Here is a 23398-nt window from a genome sequence, read left to right as displayed (position 1 = left end):
GGACATGTCATTTTTTGACATTTTTGCCATACTATAGCCTTGCTTTTTTGGTCATTTTTTCAACATGCCATTTTATGGTGTTTTTTGCCGTTTTTGGAACAGTCTAAGCTATGGCGTGTCTCAGTACGCGATTGTATGTACCTTGAAGCTGTTTTCGGTTGTTTTTAAGACATGTCATTTTTTGACATTTTTGCCATACTATAGCCTTGCTTATTTGGTCATTTTTTCAACATGCCATTTTATGGTGTTTTGGGACGTTTTTGTAACAGTCTATGCTATTGCGTGTCTCGGCAAGCTATTTAATGCAGTTTTAGGCTGTTTTGAGCTGTTTTTAAGACATGTCATTTTTTGACATTTTTGCCATACTATAGCCTTGCTTTTTTGGTCATTTTTTCGACATGCCATTTTATGGTGTTTTTGGTCGTTTTTGGAACAGTCTAAGCTATGGCGTGTCTCAGTACGCGATTGTATGTACCTTGAAGCTGTTTTCGGCTGTTTTTAAGACATGTCATTTTTTGACATTTTTGCCATACTATAGCCTTGCTTTTTTGGTCATTTTTTCGACATGCCATTTTATGGTGTTTTTGGTCGTTTTTGGAACAGTCTAAGCTATGGCGTGTCTCTGCAAGCTATTTAATGCAGTTTTAGGCTGTTTTTAGCAGCTTTTGGGACATGTCATTTTTTGACATTTTTGCCATACTATAGCCTTGCTTTTTTGGTCATTTTTTTCAACATGCCATTTTATGGTGTTTTTTGCCGTTTTTGTAACAGTCTATGCTATTGTGTGTCTCGGCAGGCTATTGTATGCGCTTTTAAGCTGTTTTGAGCTGTTTTTAAGACATGTCATTTTTTGACATTTTTGCCATACTATAGCCTTGCTTTTTTGGTCATTTTTTCGACATGCCATATTATGGTGTTTTGCAGTTTTGTAACTGTCTATGCTTTTGTGTGTCTCAGGCTGTGATTGTATGTACCTTGAAGCTGTTTCGGCTGTTTTTAAGACATGTCATTTTTTGACATTTTGCCATACTATAGCCTTGCTTTTTGGTCATTTTTCAACATGCCATTTTATGGTGTTTTTGGCCGCTTTTTGGAACAGTCTATGCTATTGTGTGTCTCAGACGGGCTATTGTATGTAGTTTGAAGCTGTTTTCGGCTGTTTTAAGACATGTCATTTTTTGACATTTTTGCCATACTATAGCCTTGCTTTTTTGGTCATTTTTTCGACATGCCATTTTATGGTGTTTTGGGACGTTTTTGTGACAGTCTATGCTATTGTGTGTCTTGACAGGCTATTTAATGCAGTTTTCGGCTGTTTTTAGCAGCTTTCAGGACATGTCATTTTTTGACATTTTTGCCATACTATAGCCTTGCTCTTTGGTTCATTTTTTCGACATGCCATTTTATGGTGTTTTTGGTCGTTTTTGGAACAGTCTAACCTATGGCGTGTCTCAGTACGCAATTGTATGTAGTCTGAAGCTGTTTTGAGCTGTTTTTAAGACATGTCATTTTTTGACATTTTTGCCATACTATAGCCATGCTTTTTTGGTCATTTTTTCGACATGCCATTTTATGGTGTTTTTTGCAGTTTTTGTAACTGTCTATGCTATTGTGTGTCTCGACAGGCTATTTAATTCAGTTTTCGGCTGTTTTCTGCTGTTTTTAAGACATGTCATTTTTTAACATTTTTGCCATACTATAGCCTTGCTTTTTTGGTCATATTTTCAACATGCCATTTTATGGTGTTTTTTGCAGTTTTGGAACTGTCTATGCTATGGCGTGTCTCGGCAAGCTATTGTATGTACCTTGAATCTGCTTTCGGCTGTTTTTAAGACGTCATTTTTTGACATTTTTGCCATACTATAGCCTTGCTTTTTTGGCCATTTTTTCAACATGCCATTTTATGGTGTTTTGGACCGTTTTTGTAACAGTCTATGCTATTGTGTGTCTTGACAGGCTATTTAATGCAGTTTTCGGCTGTTTTTAGCAGCTTTTAAGACATGTCATTTTTTGACATTTTTGCCATACTATAGCCTTGCTTATTTGGTCATTTTTTCGACATGCCATATTATGGTGTTTTTGGTCATTTTTGGAACAGTCTAAGCTATGGCGTGTCTCTGCAAGCTATTTAATGCAGTTTTAGGGTGTTTTCGGCTGTTTTTAAGACATGTCATTTTTTGACATTTTTGCCATACTATAGCCTTGCTTTTTTGTTCATTTTTTCGACATGCCATTTAATGGTGTTTTTGGCCGTTTTTGTAACAGTCTATGCTATTGTGTGTCTTGACAGGCTATTTAATGCAGTATTAGGCTGTTTTCGGCTGTTTTTAAGACATGTCATTTTTTGACATTTTTGCCATACTATAGCCTTGCTTTTTTGGTCATTTTTTCGACATGCCATTTTATGGTGTTTTGGGACGTTTTTGTGACAGTCTATGCTATTGTGTGTCTTGACAGGCTATTTAATGCAGTTTTCGGCTGTTTTTAGCAGCTTTCGGGACATGTCATTTTTTGACATTTTTGCTATACTATAGCCTTGCTCTTTGGTTCATTTTTTCGACATGCCATTTTATGGTGTTTTTGGCCGTTTTTGTGACAGTCTATGCTACTGTGTGTCTTGACAGGCTATTTAATGCAGTTTTAGGCTGTTTTCGGCTGTTTTTAAGACATGTCATTTTTTGACATTTTTGCCATACTATAGCCTTGCTTTTTCAGTCATTTTTCAACATACCATATTCACTAGCAAGGACCACATCACAACAATATATCATTCAAATATTTATTATGGTATGAAGGTTTGGTTCCGTTGGTCGGTGATGGATGTGTGTGGCTGGTCCTGGAGGATGTCTTTAAGCCGGGTCGAGGGAGACTCAGAATGGGGTTACTTCTTGCATGTGTCCACCTGATCCGATTCCCGTGGCCTAAAATGAGAAACAGGAAGGACAGGAATGAACAACGAGATTGAGGAGAGAAGGAAATGAGGTAGGCTCGACGAGATGGGAGACGATAATGGATGAGGCAGGACCTCAAACAGACAAGGGAAGTGTTGGGTGGGCCGAGAGATCCAAGTAAAACAGAGGAGAATGGGTTGGCCAGGTAAAAGTAGGCGAGCAGGTAATAAGACGTGGTTGAGGCGTTGTCCTAATTCCTAATCTAGGTTAAGAAATGAACTTCATTCATAGTGTTTTTTACCATTTTTGCATCATTCTATGCTATGGCGTGTCTTAGCGAGCTATTGTCTGGGTTTTAACCGCTTTTGGCTATTTTTTGAGACATGTCATTTTTTGCCATACTATAGCCTTGCTTTTTTGGTCATTTTTTTGACATGCCTTATTATGGTGTTTTTGGCCATCATTGTAACAGTCTATGCCATTGCGTGTCTCGGCAAGTTATTTAATGCAGGTTTAAGCTGTCTTTAGCAGTTTTTGGGACATGTCATTTTTTGACATTTTTGCCATACTATAGCCTTGCTTTTTTGGTCATTTTTTCGACATGCCATTTTATGGTGTTATGGACGTTTTTGTAACTGTCTGTGCCATGGCGTATCTCTGCAAGCTATTGTATGCGGTTTTAAGCTGTTTTTAGCAGCTTTTAGGACATGTCATTTTTTGACATTTTTGCCATACTATAGCCTTGCTCTTTGGTTCATTTTTTCGACATGCCATATTATGGTGTTTTTGGTCGTTTTTGGACAGTCTAAGCTATGGCGTGTCTCAGGCTATTTAATGTAGTTTGAAGCTGTTTTAGCAGCTTTTTTAAGACATGTCATTTTTTGACATTTTGCCATACTATAGCCTTGCTTTTTTGGTCATTTTTTCAACATGCCATTTTATGGTGTTTTTTGCCGTTTTTTATAACAGTTTATGCTATTGTGTGTCTCGGCAGGCTATTTAATGCGCTTTTAAGCTGTTTTGAGCTGTTTTTAAGACATGTCATTTTTTGACATTTTTGCCATACTATAGCCTTGCTTTTTTGGTCATTTTTTCGACATGCCATTTTATGGTGTTTTGGGACGTTTTTGTAACTGTCTGTACCATGGAGTGTCTCTGCAAGCTATTGTATGCGGTTTTAAGCTGTTTTTGGCTGTTTTTAGGACATGTCATTTTTTGACATTTTTGCCATACTATAGCCTTGCTTTTTTGGCCATTTTTTCAACATGCCATTTTATGGTGTTTTGGACCGTTTTTGTAACTGTCTATGCTTTGTGTGTCTCGACAGGCTATTTAATGCAGTTTTAGGGTGTTTTTAACAGCTTTTGGGACATGTCATTTTTTGACATTTTTGCCATACTATAGCCTTGCTTTTTTGGTCATTTTTTCGACATGCCATTTTATGGTGTTTTGGGACGTTTTTGTAACTGTCTATGCTATTGTGTCTCTCGGCAGGCTATTTAATGCAGTTTTCAGCTGTTTTTAGCAGCTTTGGGACATGTCATTTTTTGACATTTTTGCCATACTATAGCCTTGCTCTTTGGTTCATTTTTTCGACATGCCATATTATGGTGTTTTAACCGTTTTGTAACAGTCTATGCTATTGTGTGTCTCAGACAGGCTATTTAATGCAGTTTGAAGCTGTTTTCGGCTGTTTTTAAGACATGTCATTTTTTGACATTTTTGCCATACTATAGCCTTGCTTTTTTGGTCATTTTTTCAACATGCCATTTTATGGTGTTTTTTGCTGTTTTTGTAACAGTCTATGCTATTGTGTGTCTTGACAGGCTATTTAATGCAGTTTTCGGCTGTTTTCGGCTGTTTTTAAAACATGTCATTTTTTGACATTTTTACCATACTATAGCCTTGCTTTTTTGGTCATTTTTTTCAATATGCCATTTTATGGTGTTTTGGACCGTTTTTGTAACTGTCTATGCTATTGTGTGTCTCGACAGGCTATTTAATGCAGTTTTAGGATGTTTTTAGCAGCTTTTAAGACGTGTCATTTTTTGACATTTTTGCCATACTATAGCCTTGCTTTTTTGGTCATTTTTTTGACATGCCATTTAATGGTGTTTTTTGCAGTTTTTGTAACAGTCTATGCTATTGTGTGTCTCGACAGGCTATTTAATGCAGTTTTCGGCTGTTTTTAGCAGCTTTTGGGACATGTCAGTTTTTGACATTTTTGCCATACTATAGCCTTGCTTTTTTGGTCATTTTTTCAACATGCCATTTTATGGTGTTTTTTGCCGTTTTTATAACAGTCTATGCTATTGTGTGTCTCGACAGGCTATTTAATGCAGTTTTAGGCTGTTTTCGGCTGTTTTTAAGACATGTCATTTTTTGACATTTTTGCCATACTATAGCCTTGCTTTTTTGGTCATTTTTTCGACATGCCATTTTATGGTGTTTTTTGCCGTTTTTTGTAACAGTCTATGCTATTGTGCGTCTCGGCAGGCTATTGTATGCGCTTTTAAGCTGTTTTGAGCTGTTTTTAAGACATGTCATTTTTTGACATTTTTGCCATACTATAGCCTTGCTTTTTTGGTCATATTTTCGACATGCCATTTAATGGTGTTTTTTGCAGTTTTTGTAACTGTCTATGCTATTGTGTGTTTCGACAGGCTATTTAATGCAGTTTTCGGCTGTTTTCTGCTGTTTTTAAGACATGTCATTTTTTGACATTTTTGCCATACTATAGCCTTGCTTTTTTGGTCATATTTTCAACATGCCATTTTATGGTGTCTTTTGCAGTTTTTGTAACTGTCTATGCTATTGTGTGTCTCGACAGGCTATTTAATGCAGTTTTCGGCTGTTTTTAGCAGCTTTTAAGACATGTCATTTTTTGACATTTTTGCCATACTATAGCCTTGCTTTTTTGGTCATATTTTCAACATGCCATTTTATGGTGTCTTTAGCAGTTTTTGTAACTGTCTGTGCCATGGCGTGTCTCGGCAGGCTATTTAATGCAGTTTTCGGCTGTTTTTAGCAGTTTTTGGGACATGTCATTTTTTGACATTTTTGCCATACTATAGCCTTGCTCTTTGGTTCATTTTTTCAACATGCCATTTTATGGTGTGTTTTGCAGTTTTTGTAACAGTCTATGCTATTGTGTGTCTCGACAGGCTATTTAATGCAGTTTTCGGCTGTTTTTAGCAGCTTTTGGGACATGTCATTTTTTGACATTTTTGCCATACTATAGCCTTGCTCTTTGGTTCATTTTTTCGACATGCCATTTTATGGTGTTTTTGGTCGTTTTTGGAACAGTCTAACCTATGGCGTGTCTCAGTACGCAATTGTATGTAGTCTGAAGCTGTTTTCAGCTGTTTTTAAGACATGTCATTTTTTTTACATTTTTGCCATACTATAGCCTTGCTTTTTTGGTCATATTTTCGACATGCCATTTAATGGTGTTTTTTGCAGTTTTTGTAACTGTCTATGCTATTGTGTGTCTCGACAGGCTATTTAATGCAGTTTTCGGCTGTTTTCTGCTGTTTTTAAGACATGTCATTTTTTGACATTTTTGCCATACTATAGCCTTGCTTTTTTGGTCATATTTTCAACATGCCATTTTATGGTGTCTTTTGCAGTTTTTGTAACTGTCTGTGCCATGGCGTGTCTCGGCAAGCTATTGTATGCGGTTTTAAGCTGCTTTCGGCTGTTTTTAAGACGTCATTTTTTGACATTTTTGCCATACTATAGCCTTGCTTATTTGGTCATTTTTTCGACATGCCATTTTATGGTGTTTTGGACCGTTTTTGTAACAGTCTATGCTATTGTGTGTCTTGACAGGCTATTTAATGCAGTTTTCGGCTGTTTTTAGCAGCTTTTGGGACATGTCATTTTTTGACATTTTTGCCATACTATAGCCTTGCTCTTTGGTTCATTTTTTCGACATGCCATATTATGGTGTTTTTGATCATTTTTGGAACAGCTCAGTACGCAATTGTATGTAGTCTGAAGCTGTTTTCAGCTGTTTTTAAGACATGTCATTTTTTGACATTTTTGCCATACTATAGCCTTGCTTTTTTGGTCATTTTTTCGACATGCCATTTTATGGTGTTTTTGGCCGTTTTTGTGACAGTCTATGCTATTGTGTGTCTTGACAGGCTATTTAATGCAGTTTTAGGCTGTTTTCGGCTGTTTTTAAGACATGTCATTTTTTGACATTTTTGCCATACTATAGCCTTGCTTTTTTGGTCATTTTTTCAACATGCCATTTTATGGTGTTTTTGTTCGTTTTTGGAACAGTCTAAGCTATGGCGTGTCTCCTTAGGTGATTGTATGTACCTTGAAGCTGTTTTCGGCTGTTTTTAGGACATGTCATTTTTTGACATTTTTGCCATACTATAGCCTTGCTTTTTTGGTCATATTTTCGACATGCCATTTTATGGTGTTTTTTGCCGTTTTTTGTAACAGTTTATGCTATTGTGTGTCTCGGCAGGCTATTGTATGCGCTTTTAAGCTGTTTTGAGCTGTTTTTAAGACATGTAATTTTTTGACATTTTTGCCATACTATTGCCTTGCTTTTTTGGTCATATTTTCGACATGCCATTTTATGGTGTTTTTTGCCGTTTTTTGTAACAGTCTATGCTATTGTGTGTCTCGGCAGGCTATTGTTTGCGCTTTTAAGCTGTTTTGAGCTGTTTTTAAGACATGTCATTTTTTGACATTTTTGCCATACTATAGCCTTGCTTTTTTGGCCATTTTTTCAACATGCCATTTTATGGTGTTTTGGACCGTTTTTGTAACAGTCTATGCTATTGCGTGTCTCGGCAGGCTATTTAATGCAGTTTTCGGCTGTTTTTAGCAGCTTTTGGGACATGTCATTTTTTGACATTTTTGCCATACTATAGCCTTGCTTTTTTGGTCATATTTTCAACATGCCATTTTATGGTGTCTTTTGCAGTTTTTGTAACTGTCTGTGCCATGGCGTGTCTCGGCAAGCTATTGTATGCGGTTTTAAGCTGCTTTCGGCTGTTTTTAAGACATGTCATTTTTTGACATTTTTGCCATACTATAGCCTTGCTTTTTTGGCCATTTTTTCAACATGCCATTTTATGGTGTTTTGGACCGTTTTTGTAACAGTCTATGCTATTGTGTGTCTTGACAGGCTATTTAATGCAGTTTTCGGCTGTTTTTAGCAGCTTTTAAGACATGTCATTTTTTGACATTTTTGCCATACTATAGCCTTGCTCTTTGGTTCATTTTTTCGACATGCCATATTATGGTGTTTTTGATCATTTTTGGAGCAGCTCAGTACGCAATTGTATGTAGTCTGAAGCTGTTTTCAGCTGTTTTTAAGACATGTCATTTTTTGACATTTTTGCCATACTATAGCCTTGCTTTTTTGGTCATTTTTTCAACATGCCATTTTATGGTGTTTTTGGCCGTTTTTGTGATAGTCTATGCTATTGTGTGTCTTGACAGGCTGTTTAATGCAGTTTTAGGCTGTTTTCGGCTGTTTTTAAGACATGTCATTTTTTGACATTTTTGCCATACTATAGCCTTGCTTTTTTGGTCATTTTTTCAACATGCCATTTTATGGTGGTTTTGTTCGTTTTTGGAACAGTCTAAGCTATGGCCTGTCTCAGTACGTGATTGTATGTACCTTGAAGCTGTTTTCGGCTGTTTTTAGGACATGTCATTTTTTGACATTTTTGCCATACTATAGCCTTGCTTTTTTGGTCATATTTTCGACATGCCATTTTATGGTGTTTTTTGCCGTTTTTTGTAACAGTCTATGCTATTGTGTGTCTCGGCAGGCTATTGTATGCGCTTTTAAGCTGTTTTGAGCTGTTTTTAAGACATGTCATTTTTTGACATTTTTGCCATACTATAGCCTTGCTTTTTTGGTCATATTTTCGACATGCCATTTAATGGTGTTTTTTGCAGTTTTTGTAACTGTCTATGCTATTGTGTGTCTCGACAGGCTATTTAATGCAGTTTTCGGCTGTTTTCTGCTGTTTTTAAGACATGTCATTTTTTGACATTTTTGCCATATTATAGCCTTGCTTTTTTGGCCATTTTTTCAACATGCCATTTTATGGTGTTTTGGACCGTTTTTGTAACAGTCTATGCTATTGCGTGTCTCGGCAGGCTATTTAATGCAGTTTTCGGCTGTTTTTAGCAGCTTTTGGGACATGTCATTTTTTGACATTTTTGCCATACTATAGCCTTGCTTTTTGGTTCATTTTTTCGACATGCCATATTATGGTGTTTTTGGTCGTTTTTGGAACAGTCTATGCTATTGACAGGCTATTGTATGTAGTCTGAAGCTGTTTTCAGCCGTTTTTAAGACATGTCACTTTTTGACATTTTTGCCATACTATAGCCTTGCTTTTTTGGTCATTTTTTCAACATGCCATTTTATGGTGTTTTTGTTCGTTTTTGGAACAGTCTAAGCTATGGCGTGTCTCGACAGGCTATTGTAATGCGGTTTTAAGCTGTTTTCGGCTGTTTTTAGGACATGTCATTTTTTGACATTTTTGCCATACTATAGCCTTGCTTTTTTGGCCATTTTTTCAACATGCCATTTTATGGTGTTTTGGGACGTTTTTGTGACAGTCTATGCTATTGTGTGTGTCTTGACAGGCTATTTAATGCAGTTTTCGGCTGTTTTCGGCTGTTTTTAAGACATGTCATTTTTTGACATTTTTGCCATACTATAGCCTTGCCTTTTTGGCCATTTTTTCAACATGCCATTTTATGGTGTTTTGGACCGTTTTTGTAACTGTCTATGCTATTGTGTGTCTCGACGGGTTATTTAATGCAGTTTTAGGGTGTTTTTAGCAGCTTTTGGGACATGTCATTTTTTGACATTTTTGCCATACTATAGCCTTGCTTTTTTGGTCATATTTTCAACATGCCATTTAATGGTGTTTTTGGCCGTTTTTGTAACAGTCTATGCTATTGTGTGTCTTGACAGGCTATTTAATGCAGTTTTCGGCTGTTTTAGCAGCTTTTGGGACATGTCATTTTTTGACATTTTTGCCATACTATAGCCTTGCTTTTTGGTTCATTTTTTCGACATGCCATTTTATGGTGTTTTTGGCCGTTTTTGTGACAGTCTATGCTATTGTGTGTCTCGACAGGCTATTTAATGCAGTTTTAGGCTGTTTTTAGCAGCTTTTGGGACATGTCATTTTTTGACATTTTTGCCATACTATAGCCTTGCTTTTTTGGTCATTTTTTCAACATGCCATTTTATGGTGTTTTTGTTCGTTTTTGGAACAGTCTAAGCTATGGCGTGTCTCAGTACGTGATTGTATGTACCTTGAAGCTGTTTTCGGCTGTTTTTAGGACATGTCATTTTTTGACATTTTTGCCATACTATAGCCTTGCTTTTTTGGTCATTTTTTCGACATGCCATTTTATGGTGTTTTGGGACGTTTTTGTGACAGTCTATGCTATTGTGTGTCTTGACAGGCTATTTAATGCAGTTTTCGGCTGTTTTCGGCTGTTTTTAAGACATGTCATTTTTTGACATTTTTGCCATACTATAGCCTTGCTTATTTGGTCATTTTTTCGACATGCCATTTTATGGTGTGTTTTGCAGTTTTTGTAACAGTCTATGCTATTGTGTGTCTCGACAGGCTATTTAATGCAGTTTTAGGGTGTTTTTAGCAGCTTTTAACACATGTCATTTTTTGACATTTTTGCCATACTATAGCCTTGCTTTTTTGGTCATTTTTTCGACATGCCATTTAATGGTGTTTTTGGCCGTTTTTGTAACAGTCTATGCTATTGTGTGTCTTGACAGGCTATTTAATGCAGTTTTCGGCTGTTTTTAGCAGCTTTTGGGACATGTCATTTTTTGACATTTTTGCCATACTATAGCCTTGCTTTTTGGTTCATTTTTTCGACATGCCATATTATGGTGTTTTGATCGTTTTTGGAACAGCTCAGTACGCAATTGTATGTAGTCTGAAGCTGTTTTCAGCCGTTTTTAAGACATGTCATTTTTTGACATTTTTGCCATACTATAGCCTTGCTTTTTTGGTCATTTTTTCAACATGCCATTTTATGGTGTTTTTGTTCGTTTTTGGAACAGTCTAAGCTATGGCGTGTCTCAGTACGTGATTGTATGTACCTTGAAGCTGTTTTCGGCTGTTTTTAGGACATGTCATTTTTTGACATTTTTGCCATACTATAGCCTTGCTTTTTTGGCCATTTTTTCAACATGCCATTTTATGGTGTTTTGGACCGTTTTTGTAACTGTCTATGCTATTGTGTGTCTCGACGGGCTATTTAATGCAGTTTTAGGGTGTTTTTAGCAGCTTTTAAGACATGTCATTTTTTGACATTTTTGCCATACTATAGCCTTGCTTTTTTGGTCATTTTTTCGACATGCCATTTAATGGTGTTTTTGGCCGTTTTTGTAACAGTCTATGTTATTGTGTGTCTTGACAGGCTATTTAATGCAGTTTTTGGCTGTTTTAGCAGCTTTTGGGACATGTCATTTTTTGACATTTTTGCCATACTATAGCCTTGCTCTTTGGTTCACTTTTTCGACATGCCATTTTATGGTGTTTTTGGTCGTTTTTGGAACAGTCTAACCTATGGCGTGTCTCAGTACGCAATTGTATGTAGTCTGAAGCTGTTTTCAGCTGTTTTTAAGACATGTCATTTTTTGACATTTTTGCCATACTATAGCCTTGCTTTTTTGGCCATTTTTTCAACATGCCATTTTATGGTGTTTTGGACCGTTTTTGTAACAGTCTATGCTATTGTGTGTCTCGACAGGCTATTTAATGCAGTTTTAGGCTGTTTTTAGCAGCTTTTAACACATGTCATTTTTTGACATTTTTGCCATACTATAGCCTTGCTTTTTTGGTCATATTTTCGACATGCCATTCAATGGTGTTTTTTGCAGTTTTTGTAACTGTCTATGCTATTGTGTGTCTCGACAGGCTATTTAATGCAGTTTTCGGCTGTTTTCTGCTGTTTTTAAGACGTCATTTTTTGACATTTTTGCCATACTATAGCCTTGCTTTTTTGGTCATTTTTTCGACATGCCATTTTATGGTGTTTTGGACCGTTTTTGCAACATTCTATGTCTCCACACTCTATTTTCAGCTGTTTTTAGCTGTTTTTGGGACATGTCATAATTTGACATTTTTCGTGATACATTAGTATGGCATTTTCTATGTTTTTTCATCATGCCAAATTGGGCTTTGTTTGTCTTTTTTGCAACATTGTATGCTATGGGGTATCTCAGCACGCAATTTTATGTTTTCAGCTGTTGTGGACATTTCATATTTTGATTTCTTTAGACCATAATATAGCAAGCCATCTATACTGGGATGTTTTTAGACGTCTTTTCTGCATTCTATTCTATGTGGTGTCTTGACATGCTGTTTTGTGGTTTTCAGCTCTTTTTTGGACATATCATATTTTGACATTTTTCAACATATTATACTATTGCGTTTTCTGTTATTTTCTCGACATGCTAATATTTTTTTTTTCAGTATTCCATGTCAAATATAGTTTTAGTATATTGAAAAATATTATAGTACAGTATGTTGACAAAACTGTCACAAAGTATGTCTAAAAAAACTCATTAAGTCATAGTAAAGCATTTCAAAATGGCACAAAATAGTCATAGTAGAGTATGTCTTAAACGTCATAGTAAAGCATGTTTTCTTACCTCCCACAGGAGCGCTCGGTGCGTCAGTTCCTGTTGACTAACCTGGTGGAGCAGAATGGCCACTATGCCTGGAGGGTCAACCTGGAGGCCATCTCAGCACATCTTGATGACGTCATGAGCTTCCCCAACTTTGACACCGCCTATAACGGACCTACATTGTTTTTAGGTGGAGCCAGCTCTGCCTATATCAGGTATGAAACACCAGAGACACAAATTGTTAATTTTTGATAAAAACAAATACATAACAGCAGAATACTTACTCATCATGAAAAAAGTCACCTGATATTCTAAATCCTCTGTCTTCATGTCTTCCCTCCTGATCCAGCTCTGACGATTACCCAGAAATCGAGAGGCTGTTCCCAAACGCCGACATCCAGTACATCCCAGACGCGAGCCACTGGATCCATGCAGATAAACCCTTAGATTTCATCAGCTCCATCATCTCCTTTCTCCAGTCCTAGCTGCCCACTGCCTACACCTCAGAACTTTTAAATATTCGCACCTCTGGGCGTGCCCTCACCGGAAATGACAGTTCGTATTCAGCAGCTTCAGCAAGAGCAAGTGGAGCCATTAATTATGCTAATATTTGCCAACAGTGGACCAAACTTACTCTTTTACAGCAGTTCTTACCTTTTAAAATTACAAGTGTTGTGTAGCTTAGGTGAACTTTTCTTTTGTTTAGTCTCTCTGCCAGACAAGTAGTGTAACTAGATCAGCTGGTTTCTAGATGGGTTTTCATTGATTTTTAGCTTAGGAGACTGACAATATATAACTTAACGGGGCTGTTTTGAAGGTGATGTACTAATCCAAAGAAACTCATTTGCACAGTGCTTTCCTTATCATTAAACATTTACGCTAGTATGATAGAAAAGTAGCTTTGGGCCAAGTACAATCTGGGACTGCTGCAGTGAACCAGCAGTAAGATGTGTGGATTTTAAAGTTTTGACAGCATGTAAATCTGACAAGCTGAGTGAAAAATGCTCGAAATAAAAGTTGTTTCTTCGCACAAGGGAGTTTGTTATCATGTCGAGGTTTTAGCTGCAAAAAAAGCAGACTTTGTGTACAGATGGCACGTTGTAGAAGTTTACTTTGATGTTGGTAATAGTGATAAATTGAATATTTTGGAATTTATTTCTCTAGTCCTCTCCTCTGGGTATCTGCTGTAATGTCAGAGATGAGGATTTACAGGTCAGTGACTCCGTCACAACTCGAGGTCATCGAGAGTGCTGTTTATATTTTTACGCCAACATTATCATCTATGAAAACCGAGCTGATAAACTCAAATGCAGTATTGTCACAATCTGTTTCCTGAATATCTCAGGTTACATGTGGATACGCTAATTATTAAACACTTACACTACCCTCCTGTCTGTCTGGCAATAAGCCGTGGTAATGTTGTTGTTGTTGTCTTTGTATTTGGTCAGTTCAATCGGTGTTTTGATGAAACATGTTTTACCGATTTATTATCCCTATCTCCCTTATCTTTACAACTAAGGCGCAAGGCTATATGGGTATCTCATAAATATATGCTGCAACAATGTATGTCTATCTAACCGTAATCTTGTTTATATCATTTCTGTTCCCATGGGTTTAAGCAGTACTGTTCAGTAGTGAAACTGCCATCTGTATGAATAAGCAGGGTGTTGTAAATGTGTGCCTCTTTTGTTGAGAGCTCCTTTTCCATTTCCGTAAAACTTGAAAAACAACAACAAAAAAACTTTTATTCTACAATAATTCCTAGCAGACATTAGATTGGCAGCTGGGTTGCCAGTTTTGTGTGAATTTTCTCACAAGGAATTTTAACAAATGAGGGTGTATCTCTTCATGGCACTAGATGTTTACAACAGTCAGTGTTTTATGTTCGTTTGAAGTCTAAAATGCTTTAAATGATCAGAATTTAGTTGAGTGAAACTTCTGATTTAATTCTTTTTTTAAAGCTCCAATTGGTGGAAAAGTATTCCCTCAGCCTCCTCCAAAACAGAGCAGATTTGTCTTGTTACACATTTAAACAGATTGCTGTGTGTCGCTGACGTTTATATGCAGGCCCTGCTGCAGCTTCTGTAGTGTTGTAATGGGACAAGAGTCCATCAAAGGGGGAACTCTGTCAACAACATAGGAAAGTGAATTTATTCAACCACAGCGACTACGTTTACTTGCACAAAATATTCAATTTTTTTTTTGCCCTAATTCTGAAAACAACAATATTCCTACTAAGCTGTTTACTTTTCTCATGAAAACGAATATTCCACTAATTTACGTACGTACGCCGATAAACTCGTGCTAACATGGAGTTTATCATGTCAAAATACATAAAAATGGAATACTTGGAGCTGCTTGTGCCGTTTTGCTTCTTTGCATCAAAATAGGATTTGTCCACCGGTGGCGGATTTGTTGGAGCAGAAAATGCTTAATTCAGAAAGGCCTAATTCGGAATATCTAACAGAATAAATTGTTTACACGGCTCGCATCAAATTCAGGGTATTGTCATTTTCAGAATAATAGTGTAATGTAAGTGCGCATGTAAACGTAATCATTTAAAAGCTGTGCTAAGACTGATCATCTGTTCATGATTGTACATTGTTTCACTATGAGCATGCCTTTTCTCTTGTCATCAGATGTAACTTTGCTGTGCTATACGTCTGTTTGTTGAATATGTTGCCACAGTAGTGGCGCTCATTCTAAATAATAGCATATATAAATTTTAAATGTGGGCAAGAAGCATATAGGAGTGGATTATATATTATTGAAAATGTACAAACTGATATTATACAATAAAATTATAAATCTGCAACAAAGTTTATTAGTTTTTCATTTGAATTTTTAAGTGCAGACTAAAGTGACAAACTGCAGTCTGACTCTGCAGGAAGTTTAAAATAGCTTTTCCATAACAATTACATTTATTCACAACATGACATAAATATTCAGGAAATTAAAGGTCTAGTGTGTAGGATTTAGTGTCATCTAGTGGTGAGGTTGCAGAACTTAAAAATCTCCCACGTACCAAGCATATCTAAGAACTATGGCGGCTGACGCAAATGTTGATTTTTCCATTTTGGGCTGCTGTAGAACAACATAGCAGTGTCCTTCAAAGAGGACCTGCTCCGTGTTTAGACATAAACTACTCATACTCATTATACACTATTACTGCCAATAGATGCTCCTAAATCCTACATACTGGACTGTTTGAGTAATGCATTAGAGTGTTACGTATTAAACAATTGCATGGCTCGTTCATAATCACAGTTAGTTACATTAAAGATCCAAAGCATGTTTTCCCAAAAATAAATGAAAGATCCCTCCAAACATGTTTAAATACTTAAGAAATACTGTGCTTGGAATAATAACTGATATCATTTTAATTTAACATTAACATCTTGACATCTGCTCTTTCCTTATTAAAGAATCCAGAATCTATGAATAAATAATATTGTTCATTTCAGAGGGTTAACTGCAGGACTCAAGACGTCTCTTAAACTACTAGGAAGTGCATTTTTAGGCTGCAGTCAAAATAGTCAAAAAAAAAAAAAAAAATCATAGGTACTTCAGAAAAGACTCCCCAAGGTGCTAAAAATGTCCTATATAATTACATGACGGCAGATGTTACTGATGTGGGTATTCAGTGATGAAACTACAATGCTCCGAAGATGGACTGCTATAATCTCATCTTTTACACTACACCCTGTGCACATTTGGAATTAGAGAATTCAATCGGTGCTTGTCATGGCTGCTTCTTAGATATTTGTAGGTCATTTCACTCAAGTATGAAACAGACTATTTGACCGCAGCCTTGGTGTTTGTTTCCACATCACACTCGTGTAAGCTTCATATTGGACAACATTTAGCTACTAGCTGTGATGTCAATAATTATACTCAGACATACAAGTGTTAAATTCTGATTTAAGCACAGAGAAACTTTGAGTGTGAGTGTTGTGCATCAGAATGAATGCACTCAGTGCAAAGTCCAAACTATTTCAATCGAGTGATACAACCTGAAAGCCGTCGTCACCCCTGCCGTCTGACTCCTGCCCCGCTCCATCCTGGTCTCCTTGACGACTGGTTTTCGTCCTCCTCAGCTTGTCCCTCCAGGTGCGTTGGGAGGAAGGAGGTGTGCTGGGAGCTATAGCAGCAGAACTCCCAGATCTTGGCACGAAGATTTGGTTGGAGTTGGTTGTGGGAGGGACGGGCACAGACAAAGGGAAGTTGGTTGGTCGCTGGATGGGCGGTTTGTTGTTTCTCCTCAGGATGCCCAAGCGGGAGGGCTTCTTCTGGGCCTGCTCTGCCTGCTGCTGAATCTGCAGCTGCTGGTGGACGATCAGCTGAACGTCCTCCTGTGTCAAAGGAAAACAAGCAGACTGTCAGAGCACAAAAGGCGCTGACCTTAAAAAATCTGCAACAGTGATAAGAAACAGGTAAAGTGGGAACAAGAGGCGAAATGAATGTGTTGAAAAGCAAGATCTTTAACCTGAGAGAGTGTGATCTTTGTTTTATCTTTTACATGGCTGTTTTTAGAACAGTTCACATCAGTGTCACTGGCAAAATAGAGACTGTTCATAAATTATTAGTTATTAGTGGTCAGAAAAAGGGGGGTGGATTGTTTTTGGGAAAGTAGAGGAGGGCTCATTTAACTCACCAAGATATAAATTTCAGCCTTTGACTGTAGGACTGTAAGCCATAGAGCAGCATGTTCAAAAAACGTTTTCAGTGTTTGTATGCATGTTGAAAAAGTTTAGATAAAACATGTCGAAAAATTTCATAGTATAGCATGCCTAAAAAAAATTTAAAAAGCATGTGGGAAAAACTGTTAAAAAGTCTTGGTACAGTATGTTGAAGAAACTATCTAAAAAGTTGTACAAAATCATGTCAAAAAAGTCACAAAAGTCATTTAAAAAAATAGATATATAAACTTAGTTCCCAAAGGTACATAAATCTTAGTATGGCATATCAAAAAAGTCATAGTATAACATGTATAAAACATTTGGAAAACATTCAGTACATCAAAATGTATGTTATCAAAGTAAGAAAAAGAAGAAGTCATAGTATAGCATGTTCATTTATGGCAGGTCAATAAAAGTAAAAAAAAACTCAGTATATCATTTAAAAGTCACATAAAAATGTATGTATAGTATGTAAAAAAAATTTATAAAAAGACTACTATTTACTATTTTACTAAAGATAAAGTAACAATAAAAAAGACAAAGAAAAATGAAAAAAAAATTATTTTAACACTTCAGAACTTGAATGCAAGTTGACTCTGATATTGTTCTAAGAAGTGACCCATTTTTAAATCACACTGAAAGCTAGAAAAAAATGTATCTAGAGAAGTATTTGATCAATATAAATTGTGTAATTTTGACACAAATATTTGGGCATTTTAGCTCCAAATATCCAACACTTTGTGACACTGCTGCTCTCCCCGGTAAACTTGACAACATTTGATAAGTACAGTGTTGTTTTAGTTTAACCCTGCAGGAGGCTGAGCACCCAGCGGATGAACGCGTGGGCCTGAGGCCAAACACTGTGGCGGGATACCAGCTGGCACTAACGCTGCATGTACTGGAAATAATGTGTGTGAATGTTAATTGAGGTTTGTGTTGTGTGTGTGTTTAACAGCTGAATGCATTTTGAGTCCTGATTGTGACGTGTGCACTTAACACTAATTAAGGTGTGTGTGTGTGTGTGTGTGTGTGTGTGTGTGTGTGTGTGTGTGTGTGTGTGTGTGTGTACTCTGTGCCCTACTTCTCTAGACTCTCATATGGACTCTTTTTTTAACCTAATAAAACTCCATATTTTAATTTATGTTTGATTTTTATTTGCTTGATTGCAGAGTTTCCTGATCAGTTTATTCACAGGTTTTGTCCCTTCGTTAAATTAAACCTCGTCTCAGGTTTTACCTTCCAGGCCTCGAGCTCCAGCGACAGCTCCAGACGTTTCTGCACGGCCTCCAGCAGCTGGTTGTTCAGTAACATCATCTCCGTTTTACTCCGCAGCAGCTCGGCCTCCATCGCCTTCTTCCTGCACAGTGGAACAGAAAGAATGACGCATTGCTCAAGATGAATTAACGTCTTACAGCTTCCCCTTTTTCCTCTTAAATCTTGATAAATCTGTTATTTAGAGGAGGTGACAGTGTGCATCATGTCTCACTTCTCTATGGCCTCATCTCTGTCCCGTAATGCCTGCTGCAGAATGGCGCTGTCCTCTGCTCCTTTGTCTGTGCCAGACTTGAACTGTTGAAAGAACAAAGAAGGGAGGTTATGTAATTATCACATATCTGCTTTTAACCACACTGACTTCACTCTGTCTCATCTGTATTTTTACAGGATTCTGATCTAATCCCACCATCAGTCACACACCTTGTGACTCTCTGACATACAGTGAAGAACAGACAGACTCAGATCACTGACACCTGTAAACCCGTCGGGCCACATAGCTGAGCTTTAACACCTTAACAACGAGGAAGATGTTTCAGCAGGAGGGCATAAATGCCTCCAGACTGAGTATGTCAAGATACAGGCCTCAGGGATTATATTATAGCTGTCTGCGTTGCCAAAAATGTATTACTGAGTCATTTTTAACTTACATTGAATGCGTCTTTAAATATAGCAAATGCCACTACTTGTATCAGGTAAAAGTGGAAATGGACAGTAGACAATGTTTTTTTTCTTCAACCTTTATGACGTAAATATTAATTGTATTAGCTAAAGAATAATGACACTATCAGCGTTTAGATTCGTTCCCTATTAAAAGGATTCATAAGTCTTTGTAAAATTGACGTCACGCCTCTGCACAGACCTCTGTGTGGGCCGTAGCTTACCAGAAATGTCACTACATGTTGTGGCGACACAGACCTCATGACTTTGCATGCTAAAAAAAAATTTCCCTTAGTGGAGACAAAGATTTAATTTACTTTTATTTCACAGGTTAGAAACATTCAATTGTAAAGACATTTAAGGCCCCAGAAAATAATTTACGTCCTGTGTGTGATTTATTTTTGCTTCGTATAAGCAGAGGAAAATCCACAAGTCGAATGATTTATGCAATGTAAAATGTCATGAGTTTGTGCTAATGAGGCCTCACATTCACTATGCAGTTGTGTCGGTCATCTCTTGGTAAAATTAAGGCACAAATAAAGTGCAACCACACTGTGCACTATCCTCTTCACAACAGGAACAGGGTCGTGCTTTTGTTTTCCCTGGTAACTATCTCCAATAATCAAAGAATATCAGTGTAATTATTTGCAGTTACTATCCCCAGAAGCAGAAAAGGCAGATTTCGGAACAACTAAAGTAACTGTGGGAACTATGGCAGCTGCAGGGCTCCTCGGAAAGTATAAAGTGACCCGGATGTCTTTGCAACACACCAACTTTGCGGCAACAACATAACCACTTAGACATGCTGAGGATGGGAAGGGGTATAAAAGTTGTCTGTTTCCACTTTAATAAAGTCAGATTTTTATGGAAATCTCCCTTTTTTCATAAAACCTGATCCTGTTGAGTCATTATAATAAGAAATCGTCTCAAAATATTGACCCAATGACTTAGTATCGTTTCTTATCGTTTTTACATTATTATTTTAAGAAAGTTTGTTATTATTTTGAAATACTGAGTCACTATGTTGAGAAAGTTTTTCATTACAATAACCTGACAGGATCTTTTTTTGTTTTTTTTTATCCACACTGGTGGAAATAGGCTTCCATAGTTTTATACAGAAATGTTTTTTCTTTGGTTCCACATGTTTGTGCAAAGCAAACATTCTTCTGAGGGACGTGCCTCTAAAATCAACTCAAGCTGAGATTAATATGATAGAGGTAAGCAGCTTTATCTGACTGGGTGTTGCCTTTACCTGTTTGGTGTGGCAGATTGCCAGTTCGCGGGCCACATTCTGCAGCTGAGCCAGTGAAGCATCCAGGCTGTTTTCCCCATGAGGGGGTTCAGGTTGGCTGGACTCGGACTCTGTCAGCGGGCGCAGCAGGCGGAGAACTGACAGAACCTCCTCTGTGACCTGAGATCGGACCGAACAGAAAGCATTTATAATAAGAGTTCTGCAGCTGCACCATAAAGGTCCTGGTACTGTGTAAAACCTTTACCCTCTCTCTGTGTTGGCTCCATCCCGGCCCGTCTCTGCTCTCCTGCAGTTTGTCCACCTGCGCTTTGAGCTTGATGCTCCGTCTCCGAGACAGCTCCACCTCCCTGCGCACCTCTTTCAGCTGCAAACAATAAACATCATATCAGTACATTTTCCACAACAACTTTTTGCTGCAGAGATAATTAGATGCCCGCACACAGAAAGTACATTGTGGCGTTTTTTACACAATGTAAACAGAAACTGCTAATCTAGATTCCTGAGTGAAACTGTAGACAAGAAATCCAGTCGCACCAGCTGAGACGTTAATCAGCACTTACAAACAAATATGCACACATGAATCCAGTGTCAGGCACAAAACATTTCCCACCAACACTGTTTCCATCTTTACACTCAACCACAAATCAAACTGCCATCAGCGGGTGTAAAATCATAAAACTTGTTCACCTCAGAGTGGATTAACCTGCGCTTTGACGTCAAACTCATTTTGATCATATTTCATTATGACGAGGGACAAGATTTTTTTGTCATTCTGGGGACTTTGCATCTTTTATCTTGTGTATCTCTGTAAATAAACTCCTGTATGACAGTTGGAAGTCTGCCTCCTCCCTGCATAACAGGTTTTGTTTGACAAGCCTGTTTTAGCAGAAGAGATTTTCATCTTCCAAGACACAGACATACCTTCATTTTGGACAGATATAGAAATATTGTTATCCTACCGTGTCTGAAACATGTCCCAGTGTCCTCCGTCTGCTGAGCGGCCTGCCACTCTTGATCAGGTCTGGTAAAGTCCCGTTTACATAGCTCCTCTGGAGGGAGCTCCCACCTTCACTGTCCGAGGCCACCAACTTGGACTGATCTGTCCCCTCTGAGGTCAGCTCACCCGGATTGTCTTTCTCCTCAGCTGAGGACGTGCACCTGTTCTCGTCAACAAGCTCTTCTTCTCCAAAATCTTTTAAATTTAATTCAGTGATGAGACATGAGGTGTTCAACAGATCAGCACAGTTTCCTTCATCAGAGACCGAGCTTTCCTGCTCCGAGTCGTCTTCAGGTTCCTCTGGATCTTCTGGTTCTGTGATGGTCTCAGGGGCTTTTGGTTCAGGTGGCAGAACTGTAGGTCGGTAAGATGAAGATCTGCTCCTGAGCGAGCCCTCCAGTCTGTTCAGAGTCGAGTAGAGCTGGTCGCTGGTGGTGAATTTAGGTCTCAGCCTCTCGTTGAGGGCTGAGAAAGGCTGAGAGTAGTCCATGACCCGCTTGGCAGAAGTCGCACGCAGAAGTAGACTCAATCAAACCAGCTGAGGTTACTGTCAGGATGTACACAAACACCGAAGAGCAAAAAGACAGAGCTAAGAAGGGAGAATGACAAACAATGCCTCTAAACTTGTTTTTCCTGATCTGCATGTGTCTTCACAGGGACGCGACATGACATGATGTGATGTCACTGGAGGTTGTGGCTTCATGTGGCCTGCGTGAGTTTTCTTCCTCTTTCAGGCGTTACCTAAACACATGACGTGCAAACATACCAGAGCTGCAGGGGAACAAAGGGAGGAGGGCGTTTGATCCTTTAAGATAAGTCAGATTGTTCAGGAGTGACGCATGATACCCAATTTAAACTGCTCTTTTATTAAGAAAGTGAATATATAGAGCAGAGGAGACGGTGATATATTTATAGTCGCAGCAGAAAAATAAATGCAGGCTTTACATTTGAGTCCTCCGCATACTCTCATAACATCCCAGTGGTTAAATGTTTATATCAATGTTGTTAATATAAACTTTAAAAAACTAGGATGCATGTTGCTAAAGATAGAAATCTTTTATTTTGGATGAGTGCTCTATGTAAAAAGACCGACAAGAATTTCTGTAATTTTGTAATATTTAGTGCTGCATGAATTTATGTGATCGAGGACACCCCAGCAACATGTTTTTTTCCTTTCTTTTCAGAGAGATATTCTTCTGGGGACTTTGGGGACTCTGGGGATTTTGTTTTATTTTAATTTTTTTACTGCAGTGCGATGTGTCATGCATATCTTTGCTGTAATTATATAGGCATATCTTTATAGTCAATTTCAATGGAAGGCAAGTTGAATATCTCTGTTGTGACTTAAATTTTCCTTTGCCTAGTCAATAATTTATTTTTGGAATCGAAACACTCAGGGGGAAAACACCAGTTGTAGCTATTTCTTACAGTTAGGAGGGTAATTTTTTGGTGACAAATCACCCACATACATGAGCAAAGATGAGTCATTGACAAACATCCTGTTTTGTAACTGAATATTTTGTTATGTCTAAATGGGGCATAAGAGGAAGCTTTAAATTATTTTCCAGGTTACTTTACTGTTAAGTAAAATTCCTGTTTCTTTCCTTGTATCAGAGGGCGATATGATATTCTGCCGGCTTTAAAGTGTCACATTTTAAGTTGTCAGTCACGTTCCTGTCTCAGCTATGTACCTAATCTCATGTGATCTCATAAACTTTAATTACAGACCTATTTTTACTCAATGTGCAGCAACAGGAAGTGGTTCACTGTTGTGTAGATTTACGAGCTGAGGTGTTTCTTCTCACCGTCTCTCTAAAAGCTGTCACAGGGTGTATGGGCCCGGTCTGCAGAGTGAAACTGGATTTTTTTTCCTCCTCATCATCTCCGATCATTTACATTTTATTCCAAATAGGTCAAACCTAATTGAAAGCATGTGGGGAAAGTATATCGTGTAGATCAGGTGATGTTGTGTTATCATTCTGA

General features: G+C 37.8%; 2 protein-coding genes across 2 annotated transcripts in view; one reads left to right on the top strand and one right to left on the bottom strand.

Moving 5' to 3' along the window:
• abhd11 (abhydrolase domain containing 11) overlaps positions 1-13941 on the top strand; it is a 37165-nt gene extending 23224 nt beyond the window's left edge. The window contains exons 5-6 of the mRNA XM_042499282.2: positions 12589-12770; positions 12905-13941. Of these exons, the coding sequence (XP_042355216.1) occupies positions 12589-12770; positions 12905-13040 (318 nt within the window). The 3' untranslated portion in view covers positions 13041-13941. The remainder of the gene's footprint in view (positions 1-12588; positions 12771-12904) is intronic.
• Positions 13942-15356: 1415 nt separating this feature from the next.
• bicdl2l (bicaudal-D-related protein 2-like) lies at positions 15357-22101 on the bottom strand. Its single transcript, XM_042499280.2, has 6 exons — positions 21378-22101; positions 20663-20782; positions 20419-20577; positions 18721-18803; positions 18471-18591; positions 15357-16907 (listed from the first exon to the last, which is right to left on the bottom strand). The coding sequence occupies exons 1-6, from the start codon at positions 21903-21905 to the stop codon at positions 16551-16553; spliced, it is 1368 nt and encodes a 455-aa protein (XP_042355214.1). The 5' UTR covers positions 21906-22101; the 3' UTR covers positions 15357-16550.
• Positions 22102-23398: the final 1297 nt, after the last annotated feature.

This window comes from Plectropomus leopardus, chromosome 15 (assembly GCF_026936395.1).
Source record: "Plectropomus leopardus strain MGB_pleo_1.0 chromosome 15, ASM2693639v1, whole genome shotgun sequence".
NCBI classification, from domain to species: domain Eukaryota; kingdom Metazoa; phylum Chordata; class Actinopteri; order Perciformes; family Serranidae; genus Plectropomus; species Plectropomus leopardus.
The sequence above is the reverse complement of the archived record's forward strand: the minus strand, read 5'-3'. Positions and strand labels throughout refer to the sequence as shown.

Coding starts and splice junctions, on each gene's coding strand:
- bicdl2l (XM_042499280.2), bottom strand. CDS start 21,905: ATGGACTACTCTCAGCCTTTCTCAGCCCTCAACGAGAGGCTGAGACCT. Junction 18,592..18,720: donor AGAGATGAGGCCATAGAGAA/GTGAGACATGAT, acceptor TCCACTGTGCAG/GAAGAAGGCGATGGAGGCCG. Junction 16,908..18,470: donor TGGAGCTCGAGGCCTGGAAG/GTAAAACCTGAG, acceptor CCTTTGACACAG/GAGGACGTTCAGCTGATCGT.